This window comes from Limanda limanda, chromosome 7 (assembly GCF_963576545.1).
Source record: "Limanda limanda chromosome 7, fLimLim1.1, whole genome shotgun sequence".
NCBI lineage: Eukaryota > Metazoa > Chordata > Actinopteri > Pleuronectiformes > Pleuronectidae > Limanda > Limanda limanda.
The window spans coordinates 1431505-1449004 of record NC_083642.1 but is presented as its reverse complement, the minus strand read 5'-3'; the positions used below and the strand labels follow the sequence as shown (position 1 = coordinate 1449004).

Genomic DNA, 17500 nt, shown 5'->3' with positions numbered 1-17500 from the left:
GTCGCCCTGCAGTTGTTCATTAACAGGAGCTGAATGAGTTTCTTCTGTTGCCCACAGTTATTAAAGAGAGACAAATGTCTGGCTCGTTAATCACACACACAGACACACACAGAGACACAAACACACACACACACACACACACACACACACACACACACACACACACACACACACACACACACACACACACACACACACACTTCTCTACAGGCTGTTTATCAGAGCCATCCAGCAGCCGACAGACACCGTCATTAAGAGACTAATCAACTGCCTTAAGGTTTTTTTTTGACAATTGCAATTAACCTCGAACAAGCATAACACACACACACATACACACACACGTACACACACGTACACACACGTACACACAGACACACACACAATTGGGTGCATGTCTCCTCCTCGTCATCACGGCTGTTCCTGAATCTGTCGGATCACATCTGGTTCTCATCTCTCAGACAGAAGCCTCTGATCCTCTCCTCTGTTTCCTTTAAGTCTCCTTCTGTTTATCATCTCCACAGTTTCCTACAGTTCTTCCAGAGAAGCTCTACTGAGGATCAACAGGAAACTCCTGCGCTCTGTCGTTACTAACGTCTGAAAACTGCGTGAACACGAAATCAATGTTTCTTCATGTAAATCGTGAATGAGGAGAATAACGTGATTAGAAACAAGTTCAGGATGTAAATTAACTGGATCAGGAGTCAAAATATCGGTAAGAGAAGTAATCTAAAGAAAAGTAACTGTAGTTCAAATTTAAATTGAGAGTAAAGTAATAGGATCTGAAGTAATGGTATCACGAGTAGTACTCCAGTACTAGTAATAAAGTATTTCCTGTGTCACCTGTCCACTCTGCTGACAGGGCGTCTGGTACTCGGCTCTCTGACACAGATCTTTCACTCGCTGGTGTTTGGGCAGGAAGTTCTCCTCCTGGGTCACTTCCTTTCCCTCCACTCGCTGGTGGAGCAACTTCCTGTTAACAGAGCAAAATATGATTCATATAGAGTCAGTGATCATATTTATATACAGACGCTGGTCGTCTTTATTTACAGATATTTACCCTCTCTCCACCAGAAATGAATCTCTCCACACCTTCGTCTTTTTGTTCAACTGAAACCTGGAGAAGTAGAAGAAGTAATTTAACAATGTTTATCAAAGTTCATTTCTGGTTGTGCTTCATCTCTCTGTCACATGCGTTCATTTATATCTATATCTACATAGATATAGATATAGATCTGGCTCCATCTTGTTGTTTTTAGCTCTTCAGGAACATTTCTCTCCTGCTGCAGAGGAAACAGCAGCTTTTCACTACAGTGGAAACGACTGCAGGACTTTTTCCAACCGTCCTCACATTGAAAATTTATCTTTGTAAAAACTAAGGGAAACTGTCATTTAAGATCAACCTGAACAATAGAATTACAGCTCTGCAGTCGTATGCTAACACCAACCGGTTCAGGTTCATGAGTCCAGGCGACAACTGGTCAGATTTCCTGAAGGTTTTCCTGAGATATTGTTTTCACAAGGTCACAGAAACCTTGACCTTTGACCTCCCACCACCCAAATCCAAGCAGTTCATTGTTTAGAGAAAGTCCTTCAGGCTGTTCTTGAGATAACGTGTTCACATCCAGGGCGACCTGAAACCATACCGCCTTCAGCCACTGGGTGTCACCAACACTAAGACATGAGGACAAAGTATTTTCTATCTAACACATTTCTGTCTTTCATTAAGAATAAAGACTTTTACTTTGACAGCGGTCTGGTGTGAAGACTCTTATTTTGACAGCTCGTCTCATGGTTATCTGGTTCCGACCTTCACCTTCACCTTCCCCTTCCCCTCTTCTCTGATCATAATAAATATTCATTTGTTTCCCTTCAGGCGAAGCAGATGGTTCTGTGTGTTAAGGATGGGCGGCGCCCCCAGGTGTTTAAATGAGGTCGTTACAGCTGAGAGACGTCGGTGATTTACATTCTGGTGAAGTTCCTGTTCACCGAGTCTCTGACCTTCAACAAGCTGATTATCACATCACTGTGTCGAGGAGGAAACAAACAGTCAAGAGCTCAGCGGACTTTTATATTCACCACTTAAAATTCTAATTTACTAGAATCTTCATACGAAGTTCTAGGAACCAGACTTTTCATCGAGCTGAGTTCAAATAGAACCAAAGCTCCTGGTTTCTTCTCTGATGCTGAACGCCGGTGTTTCCTGTCGTGAGCGGGTGATGGTCGCCGTCTGAGTTTACTGAGGTTTCCTGCATCTTAACAATAAAAGAATCAAAGACGTATCTTCCTTTGATTCTTTTATTTATACTTTAATTATCTTGTTTATATTCTTTAAACTTCTTTTATTGCTCTATCTACTGTGCACTTTGAATCACCTTGTGTTAATTGTCTGTTCAACACAATCTTAATGTTTTTTAATGTCTTATTACTAATGAATAATTGACCTTGTGTCTCAGTGATGCTTTATAAATAAACCTACCTTTCCCTGCGCTGGATTCCAAGGTTGTTATTTGTGTGTGAGTATGAATTAATGTGTGTGTGTGTGTGTGTGTTTGTGTGTGTGTGTGTGTGTGTGTGTGTGTGTGTGTGTGTGTGTTTTTGTGTGTGTGTGTGTGTGTGTGTTTTTGGGTGTGTGTGTGTGTGTGTGTGTACCTGTTGGCAGGCTTGTCAGTGTCCAGTAGAGACAGTATCGACTTCCCGTCCATGTCCGGAGGAGTGTCGAGGCCGGCGATGTCCAGGATGGTCGGAGCGAGATCGATGTTCAGCACCATGTGAGGGTTACTGACACACACACACACACACACACACACACACACACACACACACACACACACACACACACACACAAACATAAACAATAGAACATATACTTTGTGTATATAGAGTTTTATCAGCTTCTATATTGTGTCAAATTTGATAAATTCCCTTAACAAAGCAACAGATGTAAAACATAACGCCTCTGGCCACTAGGGGTCGCTGGTGTGGAGGAGTGACAAAGAGTTAAATCATATTAAAATCACATGTAATGTTTGTAGTGAATTAGTGTTTTAAAGTAAAATGAATCTGAGTCAGGTGATGAATTCATATTTGTAGCTCAGGTGTTGTTCTGTAAAGAACTTTATTGTGAAAAGCAAGTGTTAAATATCTTGTATGTTGATGTTGAGAAGGAAAAACTGTTTCCTCATGAACTCCTGATCCCCTCGTGGAACAGCTCTGACTCTGATAATCTACTTTACCACAAATAAACACAGTGCTGTGTGTGTGTGTGTGTGTGTGTGTGTGTGTGTGTGTGTGTGTGTGCACCCTCACATGCTGCCTTGCTCCACGTTCGGTCCTCTGATGAAGAACGGGACCCTGATGTCGAACTCGTACGGCATGGATTTACCTGCGGACACAGACAGGAAGTGAAGCACGATTTACGTTTACTCTTAACCAATCACAGGATGTCTGATCACACACAGGTCTAATAATGTGATATTTAATATATATATATATATGATATATAAATCTGTCTGTCTGTCGTCTTGATTAAAACTACAGATTTCTGCAGGTTTGAAAATATAACAACTGAACAAAACTCATCTGAAGATAAAACAAAGGTCTGATGGTTTTGTTTTAATGTGAAACTTGTTATGACCGTTTCCTGCTCTGAGAAGTTTGTCATTCGTCTTCTCATTCATCTTCGTTTCTCAGTTTCTCACCTTTGACGAGTCCGAACTGTCCGATGTGGTAGCCGTGATCCGACGTGTAGATGATGTACGTGTTCTCCAGCTCGCCCGTCTCCACCAGCATGTTGTACAGCTGAGGACAAGAAGACACACCTCAACTTCTGCTGGGAGAGAAACTACAAACAGTTTCAGTCCCTCCACATGTTTCTGACATGGTACATTCACAAAAAGATGATGTCACTGTGACTTTTGACCTTTGACCTCTTAAATCGAATCAGTTCATCTTTGAGTCCAAGTGACAACTGGTCAAAATATGAAGAAAGTTCCTAAAGACGGACTTGAGATCACGTTTGTACCAAATTTAAAGAAATGTCCTTGAGACGTTCTTAAGATAATGAGTTCACATGAAAGGGACGGAACTGAGAGGCAGCCTATGTGTGTGTTTGTGTGTGTGTGTGTGTGTGTGTGTCTGTGTGTGTGTGTCTGTCTACCTTCTCCATGCTGTCGTCCACAGACAGAAGCGTCTGCAGTCGTTTCCTCTGCAGCATGTTGGTGAACTCCATGTGGATCGGCTTCATGGCTCCAGTGTAACGCATGATCCAGTGCTTGTCCTGGTTCGGAGCGTAATTATAACTGGGAGTTCTGGAGACATGAGAGAGGACAGAGACACAAGGGAGGACAGAGACATGAGGACAAAGGTCAGCAGATGTTCCTGAAAAGTTTGTTTCATTATCGTCAGAAATCTGAGAAAGACAGAACAGACCGTTCAGTTTGTCCTTTCATCCGTGGCAGTGAACTTAAACCCAACAATACCTGAATGATAACTTAAGGCCGGCGCATGCTTCTGCAACGGCGACTGCGGCTTTTCACGCAGTTGTGACGCAGGACTCGTTGTCATTCATGGTTTTCCAAGCGTTGCGCGTGTTGCCATGCAATTCCCCGCCAGACCACTAGGTGGAGTAATGTTTTTTGTCGAAGTTTATTGACATCGCCACGGCGGCTCCTCAGAGCCTTTTTCTCGTGGACAAATCCGCCGGTTAGTGACGGGTTATACTAGTGGTCATAGTTTCGGATCTCTTCTGCCAAGTGCTTTTCTATTTGGTCCATATTCGTTCTTCTTAATCTTCCGTGGTTTCCGCCGGTATTATCGGGCATGAACCGGAAATGCGACCCCGGAAATGATGTAGTTAGCCGACCAATCACAGCCCTTGCCGGCTTGCGGAGCTTTACCATCTAGTTAGAAAAATTGGGCGACGCACGTAAGCACGTAAGAAGGAATACGTAAGTACTTAAGGGGCCCGGAAGGGCTCTTACGCTTCCGGTCCTGTGAAAACGCAGAAGCATGCGCCGGCTTTTAATCCAAAACTTAGACGACCTTAAACCTAAAACATCTCCTCACATCATAATATAATAAGACTTTCTGATTATGTCCCTACAAGGAGGACACGTCCCCATAATGTGAGTGTGTAACGGGTCCCCACAGTGTCAGTAGTACGTGGACCCCCACACACAGCGTGGATAATGAATAACTCCCGTCTCACTACTCGTTCCCTCGTCTCCTTGTTCACTCGTCTCCTCGTCTCCTCACTCCCTCGTCTCCTCATCTCCTCATCTCCTCGTTCCCTTGTCTCCTTGCTCGCTCGTCTCCTCAGCAGCTACATAATTAAACTTCTGCATCGGGACAGAAATAACCTGAAACGTGAATCTGAGTTCGACTCTGCAGCCTCACTTCCTCCTGACTGAACATCTGGAAACATCTGCATCTGCCTGGTTCACTGTGAACATCACATCATCAGGAAAACTTTATTCATCCTGACGACGACAGGACGGACACACGTCATGATGTCACTGCTTTTATAACCTGAGATCATTTACACAGGAGAAGATGTATAAAACACAAACACTCCCGACCAATGGATGGAGTGATGACACATGTCCCCCCCCCCCTCTTGACATGTGCTTATTTTTAAAGGGTTTAATGCACTAATGTCATCCACAGCTTGATTATTACAGCTGCTCACTGTTTACGTGACTGAAGGAAGAAACTAAATCAAGTCTAAATTCAACACATATCTTCAAAATACTGAATATATATCCGAAAATCTGATTCTAATCGATTCTGTTTCTGTCGTCGGGTTTGTTCTGTTCACAAGAATCAAACATAAACACGTGATCCACAAACAAGATGATATTTAGAGTTTGAATCAGGAAAACTCGTCTGTGCTGGAAGATAAATTTAATTCAACAGTTGAACGTGGATCAAACAGCTTCGAGTGCTCAGACCCTCCGTGAGTTTACAGACGAACTTCTGTGACAGAAATAGAGAAACCTTCACAAAGAGCCTGGTGAGCTGTCTGTCTGTCTGTCTGTCTGTCTGTCTGTCTGTCTGTCTGTCTGTCTGTCTGTCTGTCTGTCTGTCTGTCTGTCTGTCTGTCTGTCTGTCTGTCTGTCTGTCTGTCTGTCTGTCTGTCTGTCTGTCTGTCTGTCTGTCTGTCTGTCTGTCTGTCTGTCTGTCTGTCTGTCTGTCTGTCTGTCTGTCTGTCTGTCTGTCTGTCTGTCTGTCTGTCTGTCTGTCTGTCTGTCTGTCTGTCTGTCCCACCTGACTGTCACCTCATAATCAATTAAGAAAATGAACCCTATGTATTCATATTCATTAACACATACACACACAAACAAACACACACACACGCATTCAACAAGGAGGTTTGTGTAGTTTTAGTTGTGTTGCAGCAGGATTAATCCTGTGGTGCAGAACAGAGCTGCTCTATTGTTCAGCTGGATTATACTACAGTGGTTTAGGCTTATTGTGTGTGTGTGTGTGTGTGTGTGTGTGTGTGTGTGTGTGTGTGTGTGTGGGCCTACATGTGCTGTGATGCGTTGGGGAAGGCCGTGCTGTACTGCGGCGCTGAGTCCTCGGGGCCGTGCGGCGCCGCGTGGCTCAGAACCATCAGAACCGGGCGGTGAGGATAGACTCGCTTGGAGAAGCGGAAGTAACGGATCGACTCGGCTGTGATGAGGTCGGTCAAGTAGTCCTGAGAACACATGAGTATCATCATCATCATCATCATCATCATCATCATCATCATCATCATCATCATCATCATCATCATCATCATCATCATCATCATCATCTCAATAAAATATCACTTTGACATTTTAACATACAACATAAACATAAAAAACTTTTCTGGTTGAATTATATTTTTTCTTTGCAAATGTTTCTGGTTTATTATTCTCAATACATATTAATGTGCTGTTGTTTTCATATTTCATGAAGTTTTTAAGGTCTTGTTCTAAACGACAGGATTTCCTGAGCGAAGGCAGAAGTGAAACAAGACGTCCGAATCAAAACGGATCAGAAGAAGAAATCAGGATCTGAAGTTCTGAGGAAGTTTGAAATGTTCCTGGAGAAGCTGAATTCAGTCAAAACTTCTGACAGAACAGATCAATACACTGCTCATTAAAACCCAGGTGTGTGTGTGTGTCTGTGTATGTCTGTGTGTGTGTGTGTGTCTGTGTGTGTGTGTCTGTGTGTGTCTCTGTGTGTGTGTGTGTGTGTGTGTGTCCCTGCCTGCGGGTACTGCGCTCCGTGTTTCTCTCGGACTCCGTTGCGACTCAGTGTGTAGTTGTAGAAGCGACTGTTCTTCACCAAGCCGAGCCACTCCCTCCAGCCGGGGGGGACGTACGTGCCGTTGTACTCATTCAGGTACTTCCCGAAGAACGCTGGAGAGGACACACACACACAGACACACACACACACACACACACACACACACACACACAAACACACACACACACACACACAGATTCATACTCTTTAATCACTTTTTTATTAAGACCTCAGCCTTATTGTGTAGCCTGTGTGGGATTGCGTGTGTGTTTGTGTGTGTTTGTATGTGTGTGTGTGTGTCTGTGTGTGTGTGTGTGTGTGTGTTGCTCTACCTGTCCTATATCCAGTGTTGTTGAGATAAACCCCGAAGCTCCGCGGCTCGTGCTGCCGTTGCCATGACATCGAGGAGCAGTTCTCGTTGTTGGTGTACGTGTTGTGATTGTGGACGTACCTGAACAAAGGAGCAGAAGAATAAATCGGTCATTTAAAAAAACATATTCGACAGATATGAAATATAATCTTCATTTTATCAAACTCACAGACAAACGAAACACTTTCACAATGTTACGACGCTGTAGTTCCTCTCAAAGGTGGTTTGTCGGTTGGTTGCAATACATAACGTCACCACTAGATGTCACTAACACACACAGAAGCTTTATATTCTATTCAATCACATTATAATTGCAGTTGTGTAGATTTAGTGTTTTGCTTCGATCAAATTGAGGAACTTGTCCAGACACATAAAAAACAAAGTTGAGGAACAAGATATCTCAACTCTCATCTGAGCGGAGAGAACAGGAAACTCATCGTGCGTTCACGTGTTTCTCTGAAGCTTCTTTATGTCGGATTTGAAAAGTCTTTGTTCTGATTTCGTAGTTTTCATAACGAAGAGCAAAGAAAAGGATCAACACATTAAACCTCAGTGAGTCAGTGACTTACTTTCCTGTGAGCATGCTCGAACGTGACGGACAGCACATGGGCGTGGTCACGAAAGCGTTCGAGAAAGAAGTCCCGCCCTCCTCCATGATGCGGCGAGTCTTATTCATGGCCTGCATCGAACCTTCAGAGAGAGAGAGAGAGAGAGAGAGAGGGAGAGAGTGAGAACGAGAGAGAGAGAGAGAGAGAGAGAGAGAGAGAGAGAGAGAGAGAGAGAGAGAAAGTGCAACTGTTAGAAGAATATAAAACCGTGGATTTAAAAAACAACAACATGGATTTCATAGAGAATAATTCATGGATATAAATCAGACATATTCAGAGAGGTATTTATTAGTGAGTGTGATTTGATGCTTGATTGAATTTGACTGCTGGACGTGGGTGAAGGTACGAGCTCTACTCAGAGAAGTTCTAGTTGTAAACAGTGTCTACACAAAAAGTTTATTATTGCTCATTAAATTTCCGAGATAAAAGATTTTATGTTTTATCAGCTTGAACATTGTTAGTTTCAGTGACAATAATAACAAACAGTAAAGGATCAGTTACCGAGCTCCAGGTCCTGGTCGTCCGTCAGGATCAGGATGATGTTCGGTCGGATGTTGCGTCGGTCTCTCTGGAGGCGGGGCTTAAGACGCTGGTTGGACTGGAAGTGAGCGTGGCCGAATGTCGCCGAGACGAACAGGAAGAGGAGGAGTCGGCCTGCCATGGCCTTCAACCCCTCCCAGCCTCCTTAAAAAGATCAACCAATCAGCTGCTTCCTCCGGGATCCTCCGATTCTGGAAAAAACAAAGAGTCTAGTTCAGCTGCTGCAGGAATCGAACCTGTGACGTCTGAGTGAAGGTTTGAATCTATAGTGAACCGTCAATCAACCGCTGGTTTCCCCTGGTGAGACGGCTGCAGTCTTCTGTTGCTCTCGGATGTTTACAAACAAACACAAACTTTCTCCATCTACTTTTCTTGTTTATAACTCAGTTGCATCTTTATTAAAATAAACCCAGATGAAAGTTGAGTCACTGATCGTCATCATTCACAGACGAGTCGAAAACAACGAAGAACAACGACTAAACGCAAGAAAAGCTTCAAAAAAAAGGTCAGAAAGTCCTGAAGAAGTTTCTTGAATCAGAGACAGAATCTGATGAATCACATGATCTTATAGAAAGTGATTCAGTGATCTCAATAAACCACGGATCCAAACACAAAGATGTCTGATATGTTTCATCAGCATCGACACTTTATTCCCTGAGAAGCTGATGATGTGACCTCATGTGGCGAGTTGCTCTCCAGCTCGAGTCTCCTTCTCAAACCACATCTGGATCACTCCTCATCTGGATCACTTCTCATCTGGATCACTTCTCATCTGGATCACTTCTCATCTGCATTGTCACTTCTCAACTGCTCGAGAAATTCTGCTGAAAAACCATCAAACAAACAAAGGTCCTTGTTGAACGGAGAGTTTGAGAACAGCAGAATGTTTGGACCCGGTTTCTGGATCCTGACGATGAAGCAACATCTGGCCTGAAGCGGAGCGGTCCAGATGTTGCTCCACGTGTCCCGTCCTGCACTGACCCTGTTTTAACTCTGTCAGTAATCCAGCTCACCATGTTCTCTTATGTCACGGCCTCATTAGCAAACTGACCTAAAAACTGACCTGAGACCAGACGCAGCCTCGACGCCAGCGACGGGATTATATCTGTCGCTGCTTCACAGCAGCAGGAGAGAAGAGCCACAGCTGCGTTAGCTCATCATCAACAGGATCAATGGATTTGATTAATTGATTAATTGATTAATTGAGCTCATGTGATTGATCTTGAGTTTTCCGTGGTTCTGTCAGACGCGGTTTTATCGTTTGTCGACTGAAAAGAGGCAGAAAGAGAAGATTTCACTGTTTTTATTCTGCTCATAAAAACGTTTTCAAACGTGGTTTCACGTTGATTTGATCTCATCTCATCCTCCTGGTGACTCTCGGTGGTCAAAGGATTTCCCAGCAGCTCCAGTGGACGAGGCAGAAGGTTCAGTTCCTCGTCAGGAACACAAACACACTCACGTGAGGTTTATCTGTTTGCAGGTGAAGCTTTTTCCAACTCACTGATTTGAAGCAGCTGTTTTGAAGCAGATGTTTTAAACCAAGTCACATTCTTTCATTTCATATTCATGGATTCCAGCTGAATTCAAGCTGCTGCTGCTGCCAGAGAGTTTGTTAGACTTGATATTCAGATCTTTTCCTCTGAGCCGTGGAATCGTGTCTCGTCACCTCAGCCTCAGGAGCAGTGAACCGGTGAACACCAGAACTCAATAACACATCCAATCTGAAATCACTTTAAGTTACGATGAAACTAATTATTCCCTCTGAGGATTCTAATGAGTCGACAGTTTAGTTAAAGTTGATTTTTTAAGGTTATTTACGATTAAAATTCAACGGAGATGAAGTTTTGCCATTTAAGCCATTTTTGATTATATGGAGTTTTTAAGTTTGCAGCATATTAAGGGATGATTAATTTTTAACAAAACGTTTTGACTGAAAAAACTGTTTAAAAAAGATTATGAATCTGAAACTTAACGCACACTAATATGGCCAAAGGTATGTGGACAGCCTGGTCCTGATGGATGAACCACAAAAAAAACATTTGACCTTTTAAAGAGATATAATCTAACACAGCTAAGCTCTGATTGGCTGATGGTTCGACTAAAGACTGTAAATAAAGATGGACGACATCACAGCTCCCAAAACTGAAATCTTGATCGCCCCCTGATGGCCGGCTCCGGTACAGGTCATGTTAAAAAAATCAAAGTACACATTAAATACATTTGTCTCAGAGATGGTTTTCTGATTGAAGTTGAAAGTCTCTCTCTCTCTCTCTCTCTCTCTCTCTCTCTCTCTCTCTCTCTCTCTCTCTCTCTCTCTCTCTCTCTCTCTCTCTCTCTCTCTCTCTTCTCTCTCTCTCTCTCTCTCTCTCTCACACTTTGTCTGGATCCTCGTCTGCTCGCGTCGCTTCGCACCGACAGGAAATTACTGCCACCAGTTATTTATCTTGATGAACCGACTCCTAAAATTAGCATAACGGCACAGGAACCAGCATTAATTAGCATTTTTTCTTTTCTAAAATCAGTTGAATTCAGATGGAAGCCTGACTTATAAACAGGTTTATGGAGGAAAGTCTCCAGAGTTTAAAGTCAGACCTGCTTCTGACAGCGGAGACGGATTCACGTCTCCGTCACGTCTCATTCACCAGGATCCTAACGTGTCCACAGACTTTTGGCCACATCCTGTTATCAGAGCTTCATCATGCGCTCGGACACGTGCAGTCACGCTCCTCTGAACTGGGAACCAGCGCCAGACGCCCCAGGGACCAGGAGTCCTGTCGTCTGTCATCCCCACGCGCCCCCCCCCCCTCTGGCTCCGGCTCGTCCATCTACCTGCTCATTAATATTCATGAGCTGTGGGTGTCGCCGCGGCGCCGGTGCAGCTGGTCGCCGAGCGGCTCAATGTGTCGGTGAATGTCAATGAAGAGATACGCTAGCGACTCGTTAAGGTTTTAATACGACTCCCAGAGACCAGGTGAGAGGTCAGAGGTCAGCTCCAAAGTGGCCAGTGATATGTTGTGGTTGCCATGGTAACAGATTAGCCTCTCGGTCCAATCTGACGGAGCCAGCTGTGTCTGCTCATACATCACATCATACGTGTCACATGTAGACAGATCAACATGTCAGCTGATATCTCCTGTTATCAATAAACATGTCAGCTGATGTTTCTTCTGGATTCATGTCCAGTCGACAACTTTCATCAGCAACTGTTTTCTCTCTATTCTCGAAACCGAAGACAGAAACGTGAGAATCTGAAGCTTCACGTGTTTGTTCCATTGTTTCATTCGATCTGTTCGTTTTGGTTTTACGTTGTAATTTAAGGACTAAAGAATTTAGTTTGTCCTGTCGTCATCACCTACGTGGGCTTAGAAAACTTAAATAACAAATGACTGTGTAATACAAAGTGTTTAAGCTGCATCAGTGTTCTGGACGGAGCCGATGAAACTGATCTGAAACCTCACGTCTCTGTCAGGGAAGTCTTGTGCAGGATTCACACTCGTATCATTTTACAGAGTTATTTGGAGAAGAAGAAGAAGAATGAAACTGAAAACCTTCTTGTGTTTGCTCCTCTCAGCTCGGGACACAAAACAAACCAACGAGTCAGTTCGTCCACACGTTCGATTCCCTGAGGTCGCAGCTCATTGGTTCAAACTGAAGACGTACATCTTTACAAACTTCTCACACCTGTAGTTTCATACTTTAAATTATGTGTCACTAAATTTCTTCAAACAGCTGCTCACGTTAGTTCATATCACACAAAAGAGCAAAAATATAATATATATATATATATATATATAAGTGTTTCTCTGGGAACTGTTTCCAGTAGCGGACGAATCCACTTCCTCCCCCTTCTCAGAAACGAGTCCAGTAAACTCAGATCCCTACGCTGCCATCTTGTGCCAATGACGTCATCGATGATGTAGCCGCAGTATCGCATTGATTATTGATTTTGGTGGTGAAAGGTCAAAGGTCAATTTACATATTTCACGTCCAGAAGCTGGTCGGACACGCCCCCTGAGGCCGACATTCCGTAAACACGATGGAAGTGGTTGACCAATCAGAGTAGAGTGGGCTTTATCAGGAGGGGGGGGGGGCCTTAAAGAGACAGGAGCTAAAACCCAGTGTGTGAGACAGAGGCTGAACAGAGGAGCAGCAGCGATGCACAGCGGCAGAACAATCAGATGAATAAAGATCAGAAACTTGGATAATTGATCAACTACAGAGTCTCCAGCTTCTTCCATGTTTTAAATCCTAGAAAACTAAAAGTGTTTAGGTTTTAAAACTGACAACAAAGCAAAGTACAAGGAGTTTTTTAAAAGATGAATCACAGCAGGATGTTCATGATGTCTCGTGTTGAGAGACAGAGACGTCCCACAGAGACGAGAGACGAGAGACAAACTCAATGTGTGCGTTTGTTTCTGAGTTGACACACTGAGCTGAAGTGAAGGAACCAGACACACAAACATCCTGAAACTCTGCTCACACACTTCTCTCTTCCTCCTTTCACTTCCTCTCAGACACTTTCCACCCTCACTCCTCCTCCCTCTCTCTCTCTCGTTCTTTCTGCTACTCTTTGTCTGTTCTCTCATTCAGCCTCCTCATCCTTCTTCTCTCTCCTTCCTACCTCTGCCTCATGGATCCCAGCTGCCTTGCTCACATGCAGGATCGGTCCGGTGTCAAACCGACAACCTCCCTCACTTCAGGTCCTGTCGGCGGTTGCCGCGGCAGCAGACATAGTAATAATCCCCGTGGCAACAGCTCTCTCTCCCCTCGTCGACTGCACGCCCGTTCCTGTTGTAACAACAGCTAAGCTGCTGCTCGCTCGCCCTCCTCCTCCCTCTCTCTCTCTCCCTCTCCCTCTCTCTCTCTCTCTATCAATTTCTCCTTTTACACCTCCTGTTCTCTTCCTCCCCCCTCCTCTGCTTCCCATATCTAGCTCTTTCCATCCCTCCCTCCCACCCTCTTTTTCTATTGTCTCTCTCTCTTCATCACTCTTTCTTTCTCTCGCTCTCTCTCTCTCCATCACTCTTTCTTTCTCCCTGGTCCTCACCTTCCTCCTCCTCAGTTTACAGGTGAACAGAAACAGAGAATAAAGAATCGCTCCTCTTGCTGATCAACTTTCTGTCTGGACATTGATCATTGATGATGAAGACGATGAAGAAGAAGCAGAAATCATTTCAGGGTCAAAAGGAGAAAGAACCTTTATAAACTCCTGAGGAACCACTAGAACCTATTGACTAAAACATCCTGAACACAGAACAACCTAAAGAACCTCCAGAACATTCTCATCAATCCCTTAAACCTCCTGAAGGAAGCTGGGAACCTCATTTAGATTCTGTGGATAATGATCTGAGGTGGTGAAGTGAGTTATGGAACCTCTGTCCAGGTCCGTCTGTGATGAAGAACCGGTTCTACTGTCAATCAGAAGTCCAGCTGCTGTCCCTTATAACACGATCATTACTCATCCTGATACCTTGTTTTATTTTGTTCTCCGGCATCAAGAAAAACTCAACAAGAAATAACATCATCAAGAGTCTCCTGATTTTGATGATGTGACCAGGATCTGAAGAAGCTCCATCAGCTTTTCTTTAGTTCTAGTGGAAGTTGACGGAACCACAGCTGTGAGAACATCAGAAGACATCTGTACTTTCAGAGTTTGTTTGAGATGGAGCTGGTGGAAACACCGAGGTTCTCCGGTTCCCCTGAGACGTCCGTGATATGAAACATCAGCAGCAGAGTGAGGAGGCGATGGACGTTTCACATCGATGCTCCTGCAGAGCCGCTGAGATCCTCCTCATCAATAAAGCAGCCGGAGAGTTTCACAGCGATGAGAGCGTCTTCACATCCACACACAGATAAATGATTCAGACCCGGACACCGTGTGACTGTTCAAAATAAAACATTAAACCTTTCTGAGCAGGAGGCCGCTCAGTGTTCTCCTCATTATATCATCATCACATCATCTGGATGAACTGGGTCCAGCTGGTTCAACAAACCAGCTCCAACAAACCCATTGATTTACAATAGAGACCAAAGCCAAAGTCATCGCTCACAGTCAGAAGCTTCTGTTGCTCGAGGCCATTTTCTCTCCAGGAGAAGATTTCTTATTTTCATATGAACCCTTTCAGCTGATGAGAGTTGTGTTAATCAGCTGTTTAGTAACCGAGGAGACGGAGACTATTTAGATACTGTAAATAAAGATGGACGACACGTCTCCACCTCACACGTCCAGTGATATGAAACCAAAACATATCAGAGACGAACGCTGTGCAGCAGTGATCAGACGCTCTCAACCAATCACGAGTCAGACGCAGCTGTCAATCATGACGACTCAGCCACGCTTTCATATCATCAAATAATAAAACGGATTCATAAACTGTCGACCTCCGACCTCCAGGAAATGACTAAACCAGAGGCAGGAATAATAAGACGGGAGTCGAGTTTCGGGTGGTATGTCCCTTTAAGAGACACACACACACACACACACACACACACACACACACACACACACACACACACACACACACACACACACACACACACACGTGAATAGAACATGAAGACAGAAACATCATCTAATTACAAGACCTCATTTACACACCACGTCCTCCCTCTCTCTCTCTGCCCCCCCCCCTCTGCCTCATCTACACATCACTGTACATCCATCACATCCCTGTGGATGTGAACACAGAACTAATGAAATGAACCTGCGAGAGCATAGAAATAACAAATATATAAATATATATATACGCTGAAAAGTAAATATGGAACAAAGACCTGATCGCAGCATAAATACACAACGCAGCAGAGACAAGAACAATAAATAGTGTAGAGTGGGATTAGCAGTGAAACTCTGATTTGTTAGAGACAGGTTCAAACATCGGCCACGAAGATGATGCTGACTTTTGCACAAAAATATCTAATTTACATAAAGGGAGAAATATCCTCTTGTAAATTTAAACAAGTCGGCTGCAGACGGTAGCGTCGCAGGATGAGCTGCTCTGAAACCTCCAGGTCCGGATTCACAGGTTCTACTTTAATACGATGTGTTGGATCCCAAATACTTTGAGAATCGGCTCGAGAGTCGAGAATAACATTATTATTTGGAAACCAAATTTCACTCCTAGATATCGTCCCTAAATATTCCTGATTGTTTTCATTAAGATCCATGAAGTATCCTAAAGTAACTTTTTATTTCCTGATTCATAAATCATCCTTCCACCAAGTTTCATAGAAATCTGTGAAGTTGTTTTTGCGTAATCCTGAAAACATACGAAGTGTAATGCACGTTTCAGCCTCTAGGAGAAGCTAGCTGCGCTTTAGAGTTTGGATTTTATTTTATTTTTCTGCAGAAACGTGAATGTGGTTTCATTACACACATGCTTAGTGTCGGACGTCTGCACAAAATGTCCGGACATGATGTGCGAAACAGAGGCAGGTCGAAAGCAGCAAAAAAAACAAGAAGGAAGTGAAGTGAGGAAGAAAGAAACGAGATGAAAAGAGAGCGAGAGAGAGAGAGAGCAGCCGTGAGGAGAGAAAGAAGAAGTGATTCAGACGAGTGTGAGATGAGTTATCTGACTAATGAACGGGTCTTATCTCTGCTGGAGGACGAGCGGAGACACATGTGGAGCGAGTGACGGATCAGATTGATGGACGGTCTTTTGTCCTCGAGTGAGACGCTGCTCACACACAGAGAAACACGAGTCGACAACACAAGTCGACAACACGAGTCGACAACACGTTAGAGAAGAGAAGGACGGACTCGACCTGGAGTCTGTTGTTATCCGTCCACACTGAGGTCGTCAGTGATTTCATGAAGGAACAATAATAATGTTGCTTTTAAAACTGCTGGATCAGAAGAAATCTGACATCATTCAATCAGTTTCAAAATCAGTTGCAAGCAGGTTTTCTTCAAACTGACTGAGGATCATTTAAAATCAAATTTAAAGAGCTCATTTTTGGAGAGAGTGGCATGTGTGCGATGGTCACAGCGCCCCCTGCAGGCCTGGAACTGCACTTTGTGTCTATGGTGTGAGGTCACCTGGTAAAATACATAAAATAATATCCTCCTTCTAACTTTTCAGATGTGCAAACTTTCATATTCTTTATGGAGTGAGGACATTCTGACCGGTCCTCACTTTGTCTCAGGCCTGTTAGAGAGTTAAGACTTTACATCAGGGTTCGAGTGAGGGTGAGGGGCCGGGGAATGAATTGTATTGATGACCTCACAACTATAGAGAGTGTGTGTGTGTTTGTGTGTGTGTGTGTAGACACAGGTGAGTTGTGTTGGCAGGCTGCCAGAGGGTAACACACGCGCACACACACAAACACACACACTGATTTTTCAGTGTGTGTAACACAAACTCATGTCTTGTGTCATTAATGTGTAACCCCTGAACGATGAACTGAGACATCCACCTCAGAAGTCGTATTGTTGTTAACGTCTTGCTGCTGTCTCAGTGTTTTTAAAAATCACGTCTGGTTTGATTTGATTCATTTTGGTTGTTGCAGGTATTGTGTGATGTTGACACAGAACTCAGCCTCTGACTCACACTGGTTCATGTTGTGTTGTCAATGTTCTTCATGTGGAACTTCAGCTCCAGAGACAAACCACAGCTCAGATGAAGCTGCTGTGGTGATGGTGACGCTCGGTGTTTACAGGAAGTGGTCGCAGCAGCAGCTTCATCCTGTGATGAACCGTCAGGTTGTT

General features: G+C 43.9%; 1 protein-coding gene across 1 annotated transcript in view; it reads right to left on the bottom strand.

Moving 5' to 3' along the window:
* Positions 1-1053: 1053 nt before the first annotated feature.
* LOC133005169 (extracellular sulfatase Sulf-2-like) overlaps positions 1054-17500 on the bottom strand; it is a 38100-nt gene continuing 21653 nt past the window's right edge. The window contains exons 3-12 of the mRNA XM_061074763.1: positions 8755-8984; positions 8215-8335; positions 7608-7726; positions 7237-7388; positions 6528-6697; positions 4157-4307; positions 3699-3798; positions 3307-3382; positions 2650-2778; positions 1054-1114 (exon numbers count right to left, since the gene is read on the bottom strand). Of these exons, the coding sequence (XP_060930746.1) occupies positions 1054-1114; positions 2650-2778; positions 3307-3382; positions 3699-3798; positions 4157-4307; positions 6528-6697; positions 7237-7388; positions 7608-7726; positions 8215-8335; positions 8755-8914 (1239 nt within the window). The 5' untranslated portion in view covers positions 8915-8984. The remainder of the gene's footprint in view (positions 1115-2649; positions 2779-3306; positions 3383-3698; positions 3799-4156; positions 4308-6527; positions 6698-7236; positions 7389-7607; positions 7727-8214; positions 8336-8754; positions 8985-17500) is intronic.